At 59.1% G+C, this 20,953-nt stretch overlaps 4 protein-coding genes across 7 annotated transcripts in view; 1 reads left to right on the plus strand and 3 right to left on the minus strand.

Moving 5' to 3' along the window:
- LENG8 (leukocyte receptor cluster member 8) overlaps positions 1-11,475 on the plus strand; it is an 11,937-nt gene extending 462 nt beyond the window's left edge. Inside the window, exons 3-15 of one of the 3 annotated variants that reach the window (XM_027860519.1) lie at positions 234-416; positions 497-610; positions 1,860-2,112; positions 2,472-2,613; positions 2,767-2,967; positions 3,242-3,523; positions 3,663-3,803; positions 4,127-4,415; positions 4,695-4,796; positions 4,929-4,997; positions 5,243-5,372; positions 5,469-5,676; positions 10,112-11,475. In XM_027860519.1, the coding sequence (XP_027716320.1) occupies positions 234-416; positions 497-610; positions 1,860-2,112; positions 2,472-2,613; positions 2,767-2,967; positions 3,242-3,523; positions 3,663-3,803; positions 4,127-4,415; positions 4,695-4,796; positions 4,929-4,997; positions 5,243-5,372; positions 5,469-5,676; positions 10,112-10,274 (2,277 nt within the window). In that variant the 3' untranslated portion in view covers positions 10,275-11,475. Of the gene's footprint in view, positions 1-233; positions 417-496; positions 611-1,859; positions 2,113-2,471; positions 2,614-2,766; positions 2,968-3,241; positions 3,524-3,662; positions 3,804-4,126; positions 4,416-4,694; positions 4,797-4,928; positions 4,998-5,242; positions 5,373-5,468 lie in introns of all 3 variants that reach the window. The other 2 variants (XM_027860520.1, XM_027860518.1) reach the window with 2 other exon arrangements.
- Positions 11,476-11,580: 105 nt separating this feature from the next.
- On the minus strand, positions 11,581-12,913 carry LENG9 (leukocyte receptor cluster member 9). Its single transcript, XM_027860570.1, has one exon. It carries the CDS (start codon positions 12,911-12,913, stop codon positions 11,654-11,656), a length of 1,260 nt encoding a protein of 419 aa, XP_027716371.1. The 3' UTR covers positions 11,581-11,653.
- A 474-nt stretch (positions 12,914-13,387) lies between these two features.
- CDC42EP5 (CDC42 effector protein 5) lies at positions 13,388-15,104 on the minus strand. The gene is made up of 3 exons (XM_027860546.1): positions 14,828-15,104; positions 14,572-14,689; positions 13,388-14,064 (listed from the first exon to the last, which is right to left on the minus strand). The coding sequence occupies exon 3, from the start codon at positions 14,062-14,064 to the stop codon at positions 13,585-13,587; it is 480 nt and encodes a 159-aa protein (XP_027716347.1). The 5' UTR covers positions 14,572-14,689; positions 14,828-15,104; the 3' UTR covers positions 13,388-13,584.
- Positions 15,105-17,060: 1,956 nt separating this feature from the next.
- LOC114041876 (platelet glycoprotein VI-like) lies at positions 17,061-20,817 on the minus strand. 2 transcript variants are annotated; one of them, XM_027860540.1, is made up of 7 exons: positions 20,417-20,817; positions 19,909-19,944; positions 19,420-19,707; positions 18,804-19,088; positions 18,237-18,281; positions 17,728-17,778; positions 17,061-17,428 (listed from the first exon to the last, which is right to left on the minus strand). In XM_027860540.1, exons 1-7 carry the CDS (start codon positions 20,670-20,672, stop codon positions 17,247-17,249), a joined length of 1,143 nt encoding a protein of 380 aa, XP_027716341.1. In that variant the 5' UTR covers positions 20,673-20,817; the 3' UTR covers positions 17,061-17,246. The 2 variants fall into 2 exon arrangements, 1 of the variants encoding a protein (XP_027716341.1); XR_003568951.1 differs by having other exon boundaries at positions 17,343-17,428; positions 17,544-17,778.
- Between the last annotated feature and the right edge of the window lie 136 nt (positions 20,818-20,953).

Raw genomic sequence — 20,953 nt, forward strand, 5'->3', positions numbered from 1 at the left:
GGGCCCCCCCCCCCCCCCCGCCCCGGGTGGCTGTGTGGGGAGGGGGAGGGGAAAGGGCGCCCTGCGGAATGGAGGGGGGTGGGGGGAGATGGGGCCACTCCTGGGGAAGCGCCACGAGTAGCGTCTGGAGGCGATGGGAACACGACCCCCGACCTTTCTACTTGGTACTAAAGAGCGCGAGGCCGGGCGGCTGGAGTGGAATCATTCTTGCCCCTTCCCCTCTTTTCCCCAAGTGTATTTCGGAGCACCTGGGAGGAGGGTGTGTGTCTGTGTCCCTCACTCTGTGCCCTGCCCCCCCACCTGTGTCCCTTCAGTATGTGGCTCAGGCCGATGCAGCCGCGCTCCAGCAGCAGCAGTATTACCAGTGGTACCAGCAATACAACTATGCCTACCCCTACAATTACTATTACCCTATGGTGAGTGCCGGGGACTGGAGGGAGGGGGCCAAAGGGGAGTCCATGCTGGCATCCCCACTGACCGCTGGCCTGTCTCCTAGAACATGTACCAAAGCTATGGCTCCCCAGGCCAGTACAGCCTGACCACCACCTATGCGACAGCAGCACCACAGCAGGCAGCGACTCCTGGGCAGCACCAGGGAGCTCTCACCCAGGTAAAAAGCCTTAGGGTCTCATGATCTCAACCCTGCTTCCCAGGAGCCAGAGGCCTGAGGCCTGTGTTGAGAGTTTGAGCTCTGGGCTGGGATCAGTCAGAAGGTCATAGGTTCCTTGTTGGAAGGGACATTAGTCTATCTTAAATCCACACCTCTCGTTTTCCAGATGAGGAGACTGAGGCCCATGGAAGTGAAGTGACTTTCCCAAGGTTGCAGAGCTCTTTTTAATTAGTTATGCCACAGAGCTCACCTTCCCCTGGCAGAGGGGATGACAATCTTGGTTAACCCAGCTTTGGCTGCTGCCTCCTGGGGAGATCCATGGAGTCCCAGAGCCAAAGGTTGCAGGGCCTTACGGGGACCTGGATCCTGTGGCATAAGGAAAAGAGGCCTGGGCTCAGGGCCAGAAGACCTGGCTTGGAGCCTGGCCTCCAGCATTTATGGGTGCGTGCTCCTGTGGGTGAAGTGTCAGTCTGTTTCCCCTGTGTAAAGAGAAGGGGTAGGGCTGGATGGCCTAAAGTCAATGCTGTGGTAAGAGAGCAAGTTACTTTTCTGAACTTGAACTTCCTTATTGATAAAATGGGCATCCTCTTTGCACGACCCCAGGGGATGTTGGCAGGAGAACTCTTGTGGCAGTTTGGAGGCGCTCCATTGATGGATTGGTCCTGTAGATGATATACGTATATGACCACGTGGTTCTGTCTTTGGTTCGCTCATCTGTCAAGTAGCAGGCTTGAAATCTGGGGCCCTGAGGACCCTTCCTGCTTTGATTTGTGAACCTGGCTATTGCCTCCCCTACCCCTCAGTTACCTTCTGTCAGCCTCGGGTTCTTCCCCATGGAGAAATTTCTGGTGATTCCGAATTGGACAGGCATAAAAACGATGTTTATTTTGAATAACTTCTTGTGGAAATACAGCATTTTCATCATTTAAAAAAACGAAGTCTGAGAAAGGAGTCCATAGGCTTCACCAGGCTGTCAGTGGGGTCCATAAATACTTCCTTCTTCCCCTTTCCCCAAGCCAAATGTTTGGAACAGTAGGGTCAGACTCAAATAGAAACATCTCTGTGGGTCATACGTTAATGTAGGGGGAAAAAAACCAAATTAACATTATGATCTGTATCTCGTTAAACATTTCACAATTACCTTTTCATCTGTTTGAGGCTGACCTTGTGTTTTTGTGGGCTGATTGGCTAGACCATGGCTTTGACTCTTAAGGCCCTCCTCCAGCAACCACATTTCTTATCTTGCTAGCCTCCTGTTCCTGGCATGGAAGACACGATGTCCTACCCGGCCCCTCCTCAGCAGTTACCAGCAGCCCAGCCCCCTCAGCCACCCCCACCCCCCCAACACACAGGCCACACGATGGGGAGCGGGGCTCAGCCCGGGGCCTCCCCGGGCCAGCATGGGCAAGCTAGCCCGGTCACCAGTCAGGCTTATGGGCAGCACAGTTACTCAGAACCTCCCAAGCCCAAGAAAGGACAGCAGCTGTGGAACCGTATGAAACGTGAGTTTCTGAGGGCTCTCTTCGGGCCAGTTTGGGCTAAGAGGGCCCTGGTCACTGAGACAGTGTTAGGAATAGACAACCTCAACTTATAGGAGCCCCACGGGTGAAGGTCAGGGAGTTCCTGGTGGGAGGGGGAGACAAACCCCCCGGGGTTTTGGATGCACTGAAGTCTGCTCTGGGCCCTCTCCTGGAATTGCCTCCTTCCCTTAGAAACTAGGGCCAAGGCTTGCTCTTCTTTGCCGAGTGACTTACAACCTCATGGTGCATCCTCTTTCCCCCCTCCTCTTTGGGAGTCCTGGGGGTCCGTGAGGAGAAAGGCAACCTTGGCCCTTATTGTTGCTGTTTCCCACTTTTCCCAGAAGCCCCAGGGGCAGGAAGCGTCAAGTTCAACATCCAGAAACGGCCCTTTGTGGTCACCAGCCAGAACTTTAGCTCTAGCTCTGAGGGACAGCACAGCGGCTTTGGGACCCAGGCCAATCCGGACAAGCCGCAGAGCCACAGGTGACCGCCTTCCCCAGCTCTCGAGCCCGAGCCTGCCTGGGGGCCTCTCCTAGCCTTTCCGGCCCCTTCTTCCTGTGAGTGTGGCGGAGGGTCAAGGCCACGCGGCGCTTCCTTCACACTTCTCCCTTCTCCTTTTCCCCTCCTCCCCTGCAGCATGCCCCAAAATCGGAACTTATCGGGGAAGCCCGAAGACTGGCCCCAGGACATGAAAGAGTATGTGCAGCGGTGCTTCACCGCCTGCGAGTCTGAGGAGGATAAGGACCGGACGGAGAAGCTTCTCAAAGAGGTCCTGCAGGCCCGGCTCCAGGACGGCTCGGCCTATACCATTGACTGGAGCCGAGAGCCGCTGCCGGGGTCAGTGGAGGGAAGGGGAGGCGGGTCGCATGCGCTCGGGCTTCTGCCAGCCCCCTGCGAGCCCTTGAGCCCGTCACGCAGTGTCTGAGTGCCGGCTAGCTCAGCCGCGGCAGGAGAGGAGGGCACGCTCCCATGGGGCTTGGCCCTGACTGTTCTCCTGGCGGCGGCAGCCCTCGGTCACTTGCCAGTTTGCTGGGCAGAGGGGGTGAGTCCCTGTACCCAATAATCCAGAGCTAAGGTTGGAGGGGAATGACTTTTCTCTACCTCTCTCCAGGCTGAGCAGGGATTCTGCAACTGAGAGCCCCAAGAAGAAGCGGTGGGAAGCCTCAGCTGTCCTGCACCCTGCCCGAGGAGCGGGGGGAGCACCGCGGGGCGGTGGGACTCAGCCCCAGCGGGGGGCGGGGGGCACTGGGAGCGCTGGCCGGGGCCGCGGCAGCGGCTTCGGCACCAAGTTTGGGAATCGGAATGTGTTCATGAAGGATAACAGCTCCTCCTCAAGCACAGACTCCCGCTCCCGCTCTTCCTCCCGCTCCCCTTCCCGGCATTTCCGCCGCAGGTAATGGCAGTGGCACTGGGTGGGAGATCCGGGCCAGACGGGGCCTAGCAGACGAGAGTTCCTCGTCTTGTTTGGAGCCCTGGCCTGGGCCTGGCCTGACCCCCCAGTCTTTTTCCCTCCCCGCTCCGTGTTTCCCTAGTGACTCACACTCAGACTCTGACAGCTCCTACTCGGGCAGCGAGTGTCATCCAGGGGGCCGAAGAAATCCGCCACCCAAAGGCCGGGGCGGCCGGGGTGCTCACGTGGACCGGGGCCGAGGGCGTGTGCAGCGTGGGAAAAGGTGAGGCCTCTGGTTCCTGAGGTGAGGAAGTATCACCGAGGATGACCGGGCTATTTCTGGGGGCTAGGAAGAGTCAAGGCCCGACAGAGGAAGGGGGAGGCCGTGTTGTGGATAGAGGACTGAGGGGCTGCCCCAGCTAGGCTGTGTCCTGGGCCTGCCCTCAGGGATCAGGGTGCCGCCTCCTGCAGGGAGCTCCCCAGTCCGCATCCCCATCCCTTATCATCTTCCCCAGAAGCTTCTTTGTGGTTGGGGCTCTTTGCGTCCTCGGTGCCCTTGTCCGGTAACCGGCTTGGATTGTGTCTAATGGTCTTCCCCTCGTACAGACATGACCTCGTCCCCGCCAAGCGCAGTCGCAAGAAGCCGGTGGCAGCCATGGAGTGTGAGGACCCTGAGCGGGAGCTGAAGAAACAGAAGCGGGCCGCTCGATTCCAACATGGGCATTCTCGGCGCCTACGCCTGGAGCCTTTGATACTACAGATGGGCAGCCTGGATGGTGGGAGCACCGACCCTGACTGGAATGAGCTCAAGATTGTGGGAACCTGCCCGGACATCACCAAACACTACCTCCGACTTACCTGTGCGCCAGACCCCTCCACTGTGAGGCCTGTGGCTGTAAGTGTGATTCTCAGGGCCCTTGACCTTGATGTGACTGCTCCGAGGGAGTGGACTTTGGTGGGCTGGCCCAGGACAGCCCTTTCCCCGAAGCCGACAGCATGACCGCCCTCTGCCCTGAGACTGGGGCCTGATTTCTTCCCCTTCTCCCATGATTCTCTTCTTGTTGTGGGTACTCTCCATCCACACCAGTTCCCAAGCCTGCCCTTGAATCCCCAGTTAGGGTCACCCCTGCAGTCTTTTCTCGGCCTGAGGTCAGAATCGTCCCCTCCCTTTCAGGTATTGAAGAAGTCGCTGTCCATGGTGAAGTCTCACTGGAAGGAGAAGCAGGATTATGCCTTTGCCTGTGAACAGATGAAGTCCATTCGGCAGGACCTGACCGTGAGTCCTGTGGCCCAGCCCAGGCTGGGGGTGGCGGGCACGGCGGGCCAGGGGAACTGAGAGCGGCAAGGGGCCAAGGGCGAGGAGAGCTGGAGTCTCTGGGGTGTCTGAAACACGTCCTTCCTTCCTCAGGTACAAGGCGTCCGAACAGAGTTCACGGTGGAGGTGTATGAGACACACGCGCGTATCGCCCTGGAAAAGGTGAGGGAGGCGCAGGCCAGAACCGGTCCTTGTTGCCCCGTAGCCCCAGCCATCTGGTCACTGGGTCCCTGTCTTCCCACTCCTCCTTTCACCCGCCTTACCGACGCATCGCCAGGTTTCGCCCCCATCCATTGTCCACCTCGCGCACTGGTAGTGCCCTGTGTCTTCCCTGTGCCAGTCCTCCCATCCAGATGATCCTCTTTTACGATGGCTGGTGCCTCATCTGTCCTCTTTGTTCCCTTCAGGGTGACCATGAAGAGTTTAACCAGTGCCAGACGCAGCTGAAGTCACTATACACAGAGAGCCTGCCAGGCAACGTAGGGGAGTTCACTGCCTATCGCATCCTCTACTACATGTTCACCAAGAACTCTGGGGGTGAGCTCGGGTGGGAAGCGCGGATGTCACGGTGGGGGTGGGGGCGATTTCTTCAGAAGAGGTGGGGGGCACTCACTCCTTCTCCTCTTCCTGCAGACATCACCACAGAACTGGCTTACTTGACGCGAGAGCTGAAGGCAGACCCCTGTGTCGCCCATGCTCTGGCACTGCGGGCAGCCTGGGCCCTGGGCAACTACCACCGTTTCTTCCAGCTCTACCGGAATGCACCCTGCATGTCTGGCTACCTCGTGGACAAATTTGCTGATAGGGAACGGAAGGCTGCTCTCAAGGCCATGATCAAAACGTATGTGAGGGCTGCCCAGTCCCCCCACATCCTCATTGCTGTGCCTGCCCCCTCCCATCTGCCTGCTGTTCATCTCTCCTCTTCTCCCTTTGCCCCCATCGCCGGTCCCCTCCCTCCTCACTGGCTGGCCCTCCCGGTGTGCCGGCCCCCTACCCCCTTGCATTCTTCCTTCTCTCAGCTCCTGTCTCATTTGTTGTCCCTGGCTCATCCTTCATCCTTCCCACCAGCTCCTCTGGCATCTCCCACTTCTGACCTTTTGTCTCTTGTCTTCCTCTTAGCCCCCCACCCTTTCCTCTTGTTCCTTCCGAAGCCTCTATTCATATCTGTCTGTCATACGTGGTTTCTGAGTTAGTTTAGAAGCATCGTTAAGCAGTCACTGGGCTGAGTCATAGATAAGGCCCAGGATCTGTTTGGGGGCAGTCCCCCGGCCCGGCGGGCCTTTGGGAGAGAGTCTCAACTTCAGAAGGTCCTCATGAGCCATCTAGTCCAGCCCGGGCCCCCCAGAGGAAGCCCCTTTAGGATGTCCTTGAAAAGTGGCGGTGCCGCTTTGGCCTCTGAGAGGGCTCGGGACGCTGCTGGAGAGTCTCGGGTTTTTCCTGCCCTTCAGCCTCAGGTGGCCTCTTGGCAGCTTCTCCCCATCGCTCCCAGGCCTCCCTTCCGGGACAAGCCTTGGAGTCCTTGCAGCTGGTTCTCACGCCCTGCCGAGACGTCTGCATTGCAGGGCAGGCACCCCTGGTTTGGCTAACTGGTCCTCCCGGGTCCCCCGCCTTGGGCAGCTTTTGAGCTAATTGCTGTCCTACTTCCAGTGTGACTTCCAGAAGTGCACACAGGACTCTCCAGGTGGGGGCTGTGCAGGTGGACCCCAGGCCTCCTTGTTGCTATATGTTGTGCCCCAGATGGCATGCGTGGTGCTGGCTCCTGTGGTGTCGGAAGGCCAGGAAGGCCCCAGACCAGCTCCCTGTGTGGAGCCTGGGGGGAGGTGGTTGACTTCCTCTGGATCCCCCTGGAATCTCATCTTCCTAGGTTCAGCCCCATGTGGTAGGCTTTCAGAAGTCACCCAGTGTGGGACTGCTGTGCCCAGATTTGCGGCAGCTGTGCTCTGGTCACTTGGCCATCTCTGCCTTTATTTATTCAAGTCATTGGTAGGATTATTAAGGGTCCGTGGGATTCTCTGCTAGAGATGGGCAGGGTGAGGTGCAGAGCAAGTGGATGTGTCAGAGGCCTTGGGTTCGAATTCCGCCTCAGACGATGTGCTATTTGTGTGACCTTGGGCTAGTTCCTAAATCCCCCTGGGCCTCAGTTTCCTCATCTGTAAAAACAAACACAGAAAGGCTGGGCTAGATGGCCTCTGAGCTCCTGGCTAAGTGAAGCTGTGTATGCTTGAGCCTTCCAAAGTGACACCGAGCTAGCCATTCACGTGTCAGCTTTGGTACCAGCTGTTCGGAGGTTAGGTGGCATCGTTATTGCACGGACTCTCTTCTAACCCACAGCTTTTTCCGGGTGACTATCTGATGCTTTGTCTAGGCAGACTAGAGGGTGTGCCCCTGATGGAGCAGCTCAGTAGCTCTGTCCAGAAAGGAAAGGTCAGTGGGACCCGATCTCTTTTGGGGGAAGCCACCTGTGCTGGCTCCTCTGCATTCTCCAGCCCGCCTGTCCCCTTGGCATTTGCCAGTGTCTCAGGGTTATCCATCTGCTTTTGGCTCAGCCCCATCTTGGGCCTTACCTGTGGTACCCAACGATGATGTTTCTGTAGGTCAGGGGCCTTGGACTTCTCCGGGACACTTGGTCATCTCTGTCCTGGGTGGCAGTGCCCTCTTGGCCAGGCGTCTCTCCGTCTTTTCCCCAGAGCTCCCCTTGGGCGTGCCCGCTCTCCCTTGACCACCCAGTAGTGAGCCTACCCCACTTGGACACATCATTGATCCTCTTTTCCAAGGCTGCCATTGGAAGAACCACCGTTTGCTTGTCTGGCATTCTGAGCCTTACGCAGCTAGCCTGTGTTTCCTGTTTGTCTCTATGGACTTGTTCTTGCTGCCGTCTTCTGTATGTGGACTTTAGTTTCATGTAGAACAGGGCTTGCCGAACTCCAGCCCTCAGGCCTGTGGGGAGTTTTTATATTGTAGTTTTACAGTTTTACTAAACAATGCAAGCAAGGAAGGAGACTCACAAACACATAGTTACTAAGTGGCGACTCTGTGCCAGATGCTGCATGGCTGCTGGGTGCTAAGCACTTTTCAGCTTTATTTCATTTGATTCTCACAACATGCCTGAAAGGAAAATACTGGTTTTTTTTTTTTCACCAATCTACACGTGGAGAAACGGGGGCAGAGGTAAAGTGCTTTGCCCAGAGTCACACAGCTAGTTAAGTATCTGAAGCAGGATTGAAACTCTTCTTTCTCACTCCTGGCGTGGCGCTCTGCGCACTGTGACGCCCCATCGCTGCGTAGGTGAAACAGCAGGAACTTAGGGGTTGAGTTCCTCTGCTGTGGCTAGGCCGCAGTGAGACCCTCACTCACTTGGGGGAAGAGCCTGAGGCATGAGGAGTGGAAGGCCTTTATGCACATAGGCCAAGGCAGATCTCGCCTCGTGAAAGGTCCGTGGTCATCTGCACAGGCTTCTTCAGGCGGCCCCCTTTTTTTCTCTGCGTCTCCTTCAGACCATGCCACCCTTCTTGGCCAGTTTCCTCAGCAGAATTTTAGACTGTTGGGGTCCCTGTGATTCTTTGTTTGACACCTTGGAAAACTCCCCAAACCTGGGTGGCCCATGAGGCTGGGCCTAGCTGCCCCGACAGGCCCCCTCCTCCACCGATCCGACCCAGAAGCAGGAGGTCCTTAGCGGCTCCGCTCTTGTCAGAGAGCCCCTAGTGTCGACAGGTAGCTGCACTACTCCCTGGCGTCCCTCGCCTGGGCTTGGGCGCTTTGCCCCAGTTGTGGGCAGGCACCCTAGAGTCTGCTTGGGGCGTGGTTCTTAGCTCTGAATCCTGATCTTTCTCTCATAAATATATCTTAACATAACCTGATGCTGCCCTGACTTTCACCCCGTTAACTGCTCTGTTTGCTGAGAGCAAAGGAAACCTTTCTGGAGGCATTTTCTGGTCGTGGGTCTCAGGCCAGCGAGGGTCTGGAATGTCGAGGTTCCAGCTCGCTCCTTGCGACGTTCTCTCGTTCTTGTGCTTGGAGCTTCCTCGCTGTGCTTCAGACATTTGTGTGTAGACCGGCACAGCTGACCTTTTCTACTGGCTCTTCTCTAGCCCATGTGGCCATCTCCATGGCCAGTCTCTCGTAGCTGCTCACGCTCTAGGACGTGTAGCAAGAACCACGTGCCGGCCAGTTTTCAGTCTGAGGAAAGGCCTTTTGTTTGCCCAGAGCCAGGCAGATACTCTGCTGTTGGGATGACTCCTGATCTGGACAGGAAGCTGTCCCTCCTGTCCTCAGGCAGCAGCCAGGCTGAGGCTGGGGCACGGCTTTGATGCATACTCCAGTCTGCACGGAAGGAGCACTCGTGCAAAATTGGACTGGAAAACAAACTTGTGTGTCTCCACCAAGCTTTCCCATCTGCAGTTGGCTTCCTTAGGAAGTCCGTCAGAATGCCGAGGTTTCAGATCATAGGACTTAGAACTGGGAGAGACCTTCAGGAACATCTAGTCTACCGCCCGGTTTTACCAGTGAGACATGTGGGGGCCCCCAGGGAAGGGAGTGCCCAAGGTCCTTCAAGGAGCTGAGCACAGATTTGAACCCAGGTCTTCTGACTTGAAAGCCAGTGCTGGGCTGACCAGCTCTTGGAGCCTGCCCTGGGGCCCGGCAGCCCGGATGGTGGTTGCAGGGCACGCTGCTGAGGCCACAGCCGGGAGAGTGCAGGGCTGGCCAAGTCTTCTAGATGGAGCTGCCCTTCCAGTCTTGCTGATCTGGGGCCTTGTCTGGGGCTTCTGGGGCCCCTTGACGCGTGCCGGCTGTTTGTGTTGCTTCCTTGTGAGTGCCCGTGTGTGGTGTGTGCCCTGTGGGTGGCTGGCTGGTTAGCTGCTCCTGGTGTGCATGTGTGCGTGTCCGTCCGCAAGCCTTGGCTTCCTCCTGCCCTGTAGCTAGCTTGTTTCTCTTTCCCTCTGTCTTCCTTCTCCCAGCTCCACAGCCTGAGCTGTGCCCCACTCTGAGGGCTGGGAGCCTCGGACTCCTGGCTCCTTTACCCTCTGTCCTTGTCTTTGCCCCCTCTCTTTCCCCTACCTCCCTGCACAGGTAAGTGGGCGCGAAGGGTGCCGGGGTGGGCTTGGCAGCGGCCAGTGGAGCCTGCCTTTTGCTCTGGGGGGGTGGGCATCCTGGGGGCCCCAGTCGGGCCCCTCAGCTGGGACTGGGGGTGGGGGTTGGCGGACGACCCATTTCCTGTGGGTTCCTGGGCCCCGTCTCTTCCCCCCGCCCTTCATCCATGTCTCCTCTTGTCTCCATAGCTTCCGCCCGGCGCTGCCCGTCTCCTTCGTGCAGGGGGAGCTGGCCTTCGAGGGCGAGGCCGCCTGCCGAGCCTTTCTGGCCCCCTTGGGCCTGGGCTACTTGGGGCCCGACAACACCAGCATCGACTGCCGGCTCAGCGTGGCGCAGCTGCCCACCTTCTGAGCGCCTGTAGGGAGTGGGGTGGGGCCAGGGCCAGCTGGGGGGATTAGGAAGGACAAGAAGGGGCTGGTGGAGGTCTCCCCGTGCCCTCCCCCATCAGCGTTTACTGGTTTAAACTGGTTTCTTTGAGCCACAGACCGGGATGTACATACGGGAGAGGCCTGGCTGGAGCCTTTGCCTCCTCTCTCCTCGCCTTTGAAACCCCAGGGATTTTGTACAGAGAATTTTTCTACGTTTTTATTTTCTTGAGTGGGCCACGGGCGGGGAGTGGGGAGGGTTTGGAGAGCGGGTGGTGGGCCGTGGGTCTGTAGGTCTGTCTGCCCTGATCTCTCACCCCCCCACTAACGCTCTCTCAGTGTTTTCTCTCTTTCTCTCCTGAGCTCGTCCCAGGCGCCCGGCCGGTGCCCCATGCCCCCCCATGCAGGAGGGGGCTGGGGGGAAGAAGGAAGAGGGGGTGTCTTCAGCCCGCCCCAGGGGGATGACGACCCTCCCCCGATCCTGCACTCTGCTGTCACCCCCCACCTTGAAGAGACTCTTGCTACCCTTTCCCCCAAAGGGGGGGGGGCTTCATCTTGTCTGGGGCTGGGGGGAGTTGCTTCAGACTGTACACCTACCCCCCCCACCCTGAAACGCTGCTGCAGCCAAGAGGACGTCACCACGAATGCCCAATCACCGCCGTGGGAGCCGCCGGGACCACAAGTCTGATGCATCTCAAGTTGTATAAAGTTGTCTCCATGTCTTACTCCGTCCCCCCCTTTCCTCCCTTCCCAGTGTCTGTTTTGGTTTCTTTCCCCCTCCCCCTTTCTCTTTCTCCCCTCCCCCTTCTGGTTCTGCACAGGTAAAAAGGTCATCCCTCCTTTCCCCTTCTTGCCTCCATGGGTCACCAGGTCGCATCATTTCTTCCTTTGCTATTTTATTTTTTAAATTATTTTCCCCTCCCCCCTTTCTTTTCAACCCCTCTTCTTTCCCTCCTTTTCTACCATGTAACTCAATAATGTGCAATGAGATCGAAAACAGCTGGACTGTCAGGCTGCCTCTCCTTTCCAGATGTTCCTGTTCCCTCTGACCCTCCCCCTTCCTCCCCACCATCCTTCCCCACCTTCCTTCCTTCCTCCCTCCCTCCCTTCCCTGCAACCAAGGAGTGCTGAGCACGGTTTGGAAAAAAATAAAGAAAAAAGAGAGAGAGAGAGAGAGAGAGAATGAACAGACACTTGTGGCTGGCCTTTCTTTCCCCCCCCTTTGCTGCTGTAGCCCTCATCTCAAGGGGCACTGTCCAGGTGCCACTGAGGCAGGAGGCGAGGGAAGAAGGTATCAATTTGTTTGGAGCAGTCTGCCTCTTGAGGTTGGGGGGGCCCCTCCCGCAGGGCTGATAAGGCCAGGTTCTAGCTGAGAGCCCTGGGCTGGGTGGAGGGGCCTAGGGGGACCTGGGCTAATATGGAGTAGCAGCCCCCAGCCCCTTGCAGCCCCCCTACGGAGCAGAGCTGAAGCCCTTCCACTGATTGGCTGCCCAGCTCTGCCCCCTCCTCGGCCTCTGGCAGGGACAGGCGCCCGGGGGTCCCCCTAGGCAGTTTGGCCAAAGTGAGGTGAGGGCCTAACTCCTCCGGGGGCTCCAGAACCTGAAAGCCTTCCGCCTTTAGCCCCTGTGCCAGGCCTTGGGCCAGGTCCTCGAGGCCAGGGCTGGGGATGGAGTAGATCACCCTCCGGTCCAAGCAAGCTAGGTTCCGGAAACGAAGCGCCATTGGGTAGCGGAAGCTGGGCGCCCGGACTAGGCATCTTAGTGCCCGGGCAGCTGCGGCCACCTCCCCGGGGCCTGCCAGGCGAAGCAAGACCAACGTAAGGTGGAGGGCCTCGAGGGCCTCGAGGCCCACCAGGCTGCTGCCCGCGGAGGCCTCCGCTTGTATCAGGCGAGCCCGGGCCCTGGCCACTGCCGCCCGAAGCTCCGGGTCAGTGATCATCAGGGCCACGAAATGCGTGGGACGCAGCCCCTGGGTCGAAGTGCTACGCTTGGTCTCTAGCTCCGGCCCTGTGCTGCCGTCGTGGGTCCCTCGCCAGGTCTCCGAGCCGCTGCTCGGGCAGGGGGGGCACTCGGTCCCCTGCAGGCCGTCCTCCCCCGGGGCGCCGGACTCTGTGTCTGGCCGGCCGTCCTCCTTGTTCTCCTCGTCCTCCTCCTCCGGGGCGCCGGCCGCGGCGAGCCCGTCCAGGATGGTGGTGCCACGGCCCTCTGCCGAGCCGAAGACGAGGTCGGTGCGGGACGCGCGGTCCCACACGAGGCGGCCGCGGTGCCGGAAGTAGCGGATGCGGTGCTGGGGCACGGCCAGCACCCCGGGGCCGAGCGCAGCCAGCTCTTCGTCCCAGCAGAAGGCGGTGAAGGGCTCCTCCTGCACGCCGCGGAAGCGGTCCAGGTAGCCCACGGAGAAGTCGGCGGGGTCCAGGTGAGGGTCCCAGCGGATGCGGTCGATCACAGCCTGGGCGGTCTTCATGGACGGCTTCTTGCCCTCGGGCCCCGACGGCGGCCCCGGCGGAGGCTCAGCCCGGGCTCCGGGGTGGGGGAGCCGGCAGCGGGCCCCGAAGCGGCAGCGCCCCTCCAAGTAGAACCGGCAGATGGGCGCCGGGGCCCCCGCCCCCGCCCCCGCCTCCGCCATGCTGCAGTCCCGGGGCTCCGGCCGCCGCGCCCCGGGCAAAGGTCTCGCTGCTGGGACCGGTGACCGGTCCGCTCTTCCGGCCTCGCTGGCCACGCCCCTTCGAAGGCTGGGGTGAGGCTCTTAAAGGGACTCGCTCTTCGGAGGCCGGCGCCTGCGGTTCCAGCCCGGCTCTGTTCCTTTTCTCCCCCCCGCCCAGGGAGATTATCTATCGTGCCCCCGTAAGGGTGGGGATGTGGCTCAGAGAAGAGCGGGTCGTAAAGCCCTCCCTGTGGCAACACCAGAGGTTGTTACTATTGCCACGGGCCTGGAAAGGACCTAAAAGAGAAACTGAGGCCCAGAAGGGCGCCCAGTTGCGATTCAAACACAAGCGTCCTGGCTCCCCCCCCCGACTAACTCGGGGCTGAGGAGTACGAGCACGGGCTGAGCCCACGTCCCATGTCCCTGCCACAAACACTCTAGCCCAAGCAGCTGAAATAAATGGTTGATATGTCTTTATATATAAAGATTTTTTTTGGGGGGGGGGATTGGCTAGGCATGGAGGGGGGGGGAGGAGGGAGAGGAAGAAGGGTGCTATACAGGGGGCTTCGCATAAAAACTTCTGGTATAAGGCAAGGCCAAGTCAGGCCCCTGGCCTGGGTCCCGGGCGACACGGCCAGCCCCTGTGGGCACCTCTACAGACCGATAACTTCATCCAGGTCCTCCTCGGAGCCGAAGCCCGACCGGGAGGTCAGCAGCCCGCCGTTGGGGGCACTCGGGGCAGCTCCTGCGTCTGCCAGGGCGCCGCGATCCATCACCCCTAGCACCTCCTCTAGGAGGGAGGGCCCCAGATCCAAGTGAAAGGACAGAAAAGGGTCTGCAGCGGCCGGTCGGGAGTCGGACTGGCTTTCCGAGGGCCGTGGGGGCTGGGGAGCGGTGGGGGGTGGCAGGGCTGGGCGGGCTGGGGACGGAGCAACAGAGGGGGCTGGGGAGGGGCCAGGGGACGGGGTGGGGCCCCCGCCGCCGTGGCGACTCAGGAAGGACGTGTCCCCAAAGGCATCGCCCCCACGTCCCACATGCATGGTGTGCCGAAAGTCACCCAGCGGAGCTGAGATGGCATCTCGGTCCAAACGCTTTTTGGGCAGGGCCGGGCCCAGCTGTTTCAGGATGGGCATCTGGAGGAGAGGAGAGGCTCAGGTCAGCACTGAGGGGTGGGGGAGGTGGAGCGGGAAAGAGGCATTCCCTCCTATTCCAAAAGGCCCCCATCTCTCCTGAGCCAGGCTTCCCTGAAAACCTGGGCTGTCCTCCCCTGCTCATCTCCAGTGGGTAAAGCTCAACGGTTCCCCTGGAGGGCCTGGCTCCCCTGGGAGTCCCTTTTCTCTCTCCCTCCCCCTTGGGCAGCTTCTCGACTTCCTCCAGCTGCCTCCCCTCAGTATCCTCCTTCTCCACGTGTCCCTGGGTCACCCCCCCTCCCCCTCCAAACATGCCAGTCCCTCCCAGGCGGAAATCACACCCACCTGGACCCCGCCGGACTGGTTCTCCAGTTCCAGCAGAGGGCTGGGGGGCGGGGAACCTATCCTAGTCTGAGCACCCTCCACCCTCCAGCCTACCCTACCCCACCCCTCGCCCACGTGGCTTCTTTGCCCAGGGGCTGGGCCCATCCATCCCACCGTCCCCCTTACTCTTTAGGGGGATCCTTGGGCCCCGGGAGGGTCCTCAGTCGTGGCCAGCTCCGCTCTGCTGGGGCAGGGCCCCCTTCAGTCCGCCACCAAATCCTCCTCAAGCACCCCCTCCTTTCACCTGGCAAAGGGAGAGCCAGGAGGGGCCTCAGGGACCCAGGCGTCTGAGCCCCCAGCCCTTGCTCCACTCAGGGACCCTGGCATCCAGCCTACCAGCCTCCACCCCGTCAGGGATCCGGGCATCCGAGTCTCATCCTACCTGGCCAGGCCCAGCAGAAGGTCAGCCCCAGTTTGAGGGGGCCATGACAGGAAGGGAGGCAGGAGCGGGATCCCGAAGATCAGGAGCCTACGCCCAGTCTGGCCCCTCTCGGGGTTGGGAGGGTTAAGTCCCTGGCCCCTCCTCCCCATCCCTCCCTCTGTCAGCCCAAAAAGTTTGGCTCTGGGATTTAAAGGGCCAGCTGTCCAGGAATTCCCCGCAGGGGGCTGGACCGCCCTTTGATTAGGGATAAGGGCAAGGGGGGAGGAGGCTGGAATTTCTCTAGAGGCTTAGGAGCTAAAGGGCACTTTTGAGCTGAAGGAGATGCTTCAGAGCCCTCGGACATGCCCACCCCACCCCCCCCCCCGCCCCGTGCCCCCACTGCTCGGCTTCCTGGCCTGGAATTTCCTGGAGCCTGGGTTGGGAAAGTAATAGCTTCCAGATTCAGCTGATGGGGGGATGGGAATGGTACTAGACAGGATGGAGTGGGAGGAAGAGGAAGAGAGACCCAGAATCAGGGGGGGAAGGGCTGAGGGTCCTTCCAGGGCCAGGAGCACAGGTCTCCCCAGCGGTCCCTGCATCCGCTCAGCCAAGGCTGCCCTCCTGGGAGCCCTGGAGAAGGTGGGACAGCAGTCAGTGCTGAGATCCCTCCCCTCCCCCTTCCATTTCCATCCTCCCCAGGAAGCCCGTCTGCTTCCCTGGTGGACTGCCCAGTATCTGCTCCCTACATCCAGCCCTCAGCTGGAGAAGCAGGGAAGGGCTCCCAGCTCTGCCCCTCACCCACCCACTCACTCATTACTAGGGTGATCCCTACACCGGCCACTCCTCATTTCCTCTGGCTCAGAGGGGTCTCCAGGGGCGGCCTTCTTTCTCCTTCCTTTCTGTCTCTCTGGAGCCTGACCCAGGGAGCCTGGGGTATTGTCGGGGAGACATTGCTCATTCCCTGAGGCATAAGGGCTGTTGGGCTGGAGGGGAGGCTCTGTCCTGGATTCTCCTCTCCTTAGGATCACCCAGAAGGTGGCAGGTCCCTGGGTTGGACCCGGAGGCTGCACTGGTCAGAGATTGGACTCAGGAATCCCAGAGTCTCCCAACACAACACAACACAACAACAGTCTCCCTTAGTCTTCATCTGGTCCCATCCCTCCTTTGAGAAAGAAGAAAGCCCCAGGGAGGAGATACTTAAGGAGCAGAACCAGGACCCTAGGACCCCAAGTCCTGCTCACTGGCCTTTCCCAGAGCCCCCAGGCTCAGAGCTAGGAAGGGCTTAAACACCCCCCGTTTGACAGAGCAGACAAGTGAGGACAGGAGACAGCATCTCCTCCCTGGCTCCCACAGTGACTAAGGGCACATCTGGCACCCAGAGCCTGGCTCCAAGCCCTGGCTCCTACACCCTCCATGTTGGGTCTATATCTTGCACTATGGAACCCAACAGCTTTTCTGAAGGGTCTCTTCTGAGCCAGGCTTGGTGCTGGGGGGCTCCTGGACAGATTTTTCAGCTCGTCCCTGCGGCCACTACCTGGGTAGCCTTCTCTTCTCAGTTTCCTCATTTGTATGACAGGGATGAGCCCTCTCCCTCCTGCCTAGGCAGGATGTCTGTTGTTCTAAGCTTAAAGTTAATAGAGATGGATGGGAGCTGTTGTTATCAATTCACTTCTCCTCTTGGGTGTGTCGGCTGGGGGAGGGGGAAGAAGGAAGGGAGGGAGAGGCCCCTGGCCCTTGAGTCTAGACAGCCCGATTCAGGGTCAGGTCAGGGAAGGCTGCCTGGAGGAGGTGGATCCGGAAGGATGGGAACAGGAGGCAGCATTGCTCTGGGCAGGATGTCCCATCAAGTTCATGCCTCCTCGAGAGCTTGGAAGCAGAGAGTTGGGTCATGGTGGCCAAACTGGGAGGAAGCCCAGGAAAGAGGCCAGAAGGAAAGAGGCCCCCAGGGCCCAGTGGAGGGAGGCTTCCGATTGGATTCCAGCTCCAGCTCTGTCTTTTATTTGCTCTATAACCTTGAGCAAATGTCTTCCCCTCCCAAGGCCTATGTGTCCCGCTCTGTAAGATAAGGGTGTACATTGGTGTCCATACACTTAGGTAGCATTGACTTGCACGCTCTATTGGAGTGTTAGGTGGAGGTTCCCTGCCCCTGGTCCATGAGGAGGCCTTAGATCCAGATAAGGATAGATGGATGGATGGATGGATGGATGGATGGATGGATGGATGGATGGATGGATGGACACACAGACACAAGGGCTTACCAATATTTCTCTGTACTTTATGAAGGTCCTTGGCAGGTCCCTGGACCCAACAGACTCATAGACACTCCCTCTTCCTCTGCCCCATGGCTTTAGGCAGACCCTTAGAATTCCCTGAGGCGTCTCACCCCGACCTCCCACCCTGAGACCAGTCTCTGTGGATCAACAGTGTGGGTCCAGGATCATTAGGGCGGCAATTCCTTCACCTGTGGAGCTGTTGGGCCCTGGGCCTGGGAAGGGGACCCTGAAAGTGTGTGGAATTCTGCCCTCCAGGCTTCAGCCAGAAGTACCCCCAGGGCAGCCACTACCAATCCAGCCAGGACCAATCTGACAAGGTTGGACACAGTGTAATCCTGGGAAGTGAGACCTGTGAGGATAAGGCTGTTATTGGCTGGGTACCGGAGGATGGAGTCTCTGAGACATAGCTCAGAACTTAGGGTCCATTGTTGTATGAGATCTCTGGCTTGGAGGTCCCCCTTTACCTCAGTAAGTTGGCTGAGGCCTCAGGCACATTAAGTCAGCCAGTTCAAGGGGCCTTCTGTCCTGGAAGCTAGCCTCTCAGCCCCTAAGTTTCCTGGGCATAGGGGCCCTGAGTCAGAAGGGAGGCAGGGATGGCGAAATGTGGAGGTCCCTCCCCTCCAGAGTTGGGAGGTCTGGCCAGCTCACCTATTGGGATGTCCACCTTATCTGGGGATATGTGGGGGGATGTGGGAGCTCCTGGAAATGGAGAAGAGAGAAGGGGGAGGGTTAAGGGCTGGCCAACCTCCCTGTGTCTGCCCTGAGCCCTCCCCCACCCATGGTCTGAGTATCCTGAGTATTCTGCCTGTCGTTATCAGAGGGAACCCAGAAGTTCAGTTTGGAAGGGCTCTTACAGATCACCGAGTCCAACCCCCTTATTTATACTAAGGAGGAAATTAAGGTCCAGAGAGAGGAAGGCTGTAAAGCTGGTTACTCGGCAGAGCTAGTCATCCTGGCAGCAGAGCCGTGCGCCCGGATGCATCTTTCAGGGACCACCCAGACCCTTCTCCAGTCCTTTTCATCTCCCTGGGGACAGCCCTAGCCTTGAGCCCCTCCTCCCTCCACAGTGAGGACAGCCGGCCAGTGAGAGTTGGGGGGGGGGCAGATGCCCATCTTGGGGAGCCTTTGACCTGGAACTTAGAGGTCCCCTTACTCACCAGCTGGAGTATTTGACTCTCTTGGGGAGGGAGTTTGAGGAATTCCTAGGAGTAGGGAAAGTAAAAGATGTCTCTCTCCTCTATCTCAGGTCCCCTGTTTCTCTTCTTCCTCAGCCCTGCTGATCTGGACCTGGAAGAGGTCTCAGAGACAGAGCTGGATGGAAGCTAGCCCACCCCCCATTTTACAGACTTCTCAGAGAAGTTAAGGGGCATGGCACCAAATCACCAGCCGACAAGTGGCAGAGCCCAAATTCAGACCCAAGTTTGGTTCCAAAGCCAGGGCTCTTTCCACTCCACCACACTGCCCCTGGACTATCCCAAGTCTTTCTCTGCTCTTAGCTCAGCTCAGTCTGACTCAACTCGATTCGATTCAATTCAACTCATTTCAGCTTGACTCCAGAACTCCAGAAGCAACAATGCATTGATTGTTCAGGAAGCTTGCTAGCCTTGGGCAAGAAGTATTCTACCCATTCTCAGACTCTAGGATCTCTGTCTCGGTCCCCTGCCTCAGATTCCCAGGGACCTCCCATGAGCTTTCCGGCCTCTGCTGGGCTGGGGATCCTTTACCTTTGACCCGGAGCTCCAAGGGTTCACTGGGGGCTGTCCACAGATGGGGAAAGTGACTGTCAAACCCATAGCATCGGTAGGTGCCATTGTGGCTGGTGGTCACCGTAGGGATGGGGAAGTGGACGGGAGACCTCCCTTCCTGAGTCCTCCAGATGCCGGCTCTGCCCTCCTTGGCTATTGTAAACGTATTAAAGCCAAATTTGGAGCTGCAGGAGAATGTCACACTCTCCCCAGAAGATACCTCGGTGCCGGGCAGGATGGAGAAGGAGGGTTTGTCATACAAGCCTGGGAAGGAGGAGATAGAATGTTACAGGGGAGCTCCTGTTCCTGGTGGGCTGGGCATGTTTGTACAGGTGTGTACGTGTGTGAGTTTGTGTGTGTGTTTGTGTGCGTACAGAAGCTCAGCCTTCCTCTTTCTCTGGCTGGAAGATAATCTCCCCACCTCAGGTCCCCCTCCCCCGCTGCCCCTGGGCTCCCCCCGCCTCTGGCCCCACTCTCTGCTGCCCCTGGGCTCCCCCCACCTCTGGTCCCCCTCCCCCACTGCCCCTGGGCTCCCCTCCCCCCACCCAGCTCCCAGGCTTCAGGGCTGCATGGTCTCAGCAGTGTCCCCCCTCACCTGTCACCACCAGCTCCAGCTGGTTGCTGGGCTGTGACCAGTGACTCCCATTCCTGTAGGAGCATCTGTACCTGCCTGCTACAGAGGCCAGCGCACTGCCCAGGGGAAATCGTGCCCGGGCTTCTGGCCCCGGAAGGCCAGGCTGGTCCTTATAGTCACTGGGGGAGTCGAGCCGCTCCAGGCGGTACATGTCAACTCCAGGGGGACCTTGGCACCACAGGATCACATCTGTGCCCCAGGCGACCATGGAGCGAGGCTTTGCCCAGAGGATGGGTTTGGAGAGCGTGACTGGAAGAGGACGAGAGTCCAGAGCCAGGGCTGTCACGCCCCCCTACTCCTCCCCACCCCCACCCCAGCCTTCCCTGCCGACTCAGCTCGGTCCAGAGCCCCAGCCTCTCCCCCTAGCTCCTGCTCTGGAGGCCGACTCATTGAGGGGAATGTCTGTCTATGCTGATCAGGGAGAGGGGCTGGGGGGCAGAGGGGACTCACCAATATGTGCTGTGATCCCCAGGCTCAGACACAGCCCTATGGGAGAGGATCTGGTGAGAGACAGACAGATTTCCCTCCCGGGGATGAGGGGATGTCCCCTGGGGTCTGACTCCTGGACCTCTCAGGGCCTCCAGGAGTTGAGAAACATTTGCTGGAAGGGACCTTAAGATCATGAAGTCTGACCCCTAATTTCACAGACGGGGATACTTATATTCGGAGCAGGAGAGTGACTTGCTCAAGGTGATGCAACTGGTCTGGTCAGTCCTCCTCCCCACTCAGGCCTGCCCCCCTGGGGATCTCCCAGCCCCTCCCCATTCAGGCTCCCAGCCCCTTCCCCACTCAGGCCTGCCCCCTGGGGATCTCCCAGCCCCTCCCCATTCAGGCTCCCAGCCCCTTCCCCACTCGGGCCTGCCCCCTGGGGATCTCATGACCCCCTCCCCACTCAGATCTGCCCCCTTGGGATCTCCCTTTCTCTGTAGAGACCCTCCCCCACTCTCGTGGGACTCACCAAAAGAAAGTAGGGTGAGGAGAAATGAGCCCATGGTCCTGGCCAGGGCCTCCAGGGACGTAGGACTGCAGATAGATCCTTGCCTCCTCACACCCCAAAGAGACTTAGCAAAATGGGGCCCTGGGTGAGGGAGGCCCTGCTCATTTGGTCTGCTTTTGAAGGGGGAGTATTTATCTCCCTGCTCAGCATTCTCCCGCTTCCTCCAGGGATGACCATTAGCTTCCTCCTCGGATGGGGCGGCTCTACCCGAGAACATGGGATGACCTCTGTGAGTCTCTCCCTGCCTGTGTACTGACTCCTTGGAGTCTTGTTAGCTGGGACCTTGTTCAGAAAGCAGCAAGTCTGAGGAATGGTCCTGGTCGGCTGTGTGCCTTTAGCAAAACATTTGCTCCTGGCCTCAGTTTCCTCCACTGCACTTAATGTCTAAGTGGATCTGGGAGTCTATGATTCTCTTTGCTTGATTCTATTCTCCCTTTTCTTGGGCTCCTTATCCCCTGCCCCAACTTCTACATGGGCCTGCCCTCCTCCTTTTCCCTT

The sequence above is a fragment of the Vombatus ursinus genome, unplaced genomic scaffold (assembly GCF_900497805.2).
Source record: "Vombatus ursinus unplaced genomic scaffold, bare-nosed wombat genome assembly UNPS02014198.1, whole genome shotgun sequence".
Lineage (NCBI taxonomy): Eukaryota > Metazoa > Chordata > Mammalia > Diprotodontia > Vombatidae > Vombatus > Vombatus ursinus.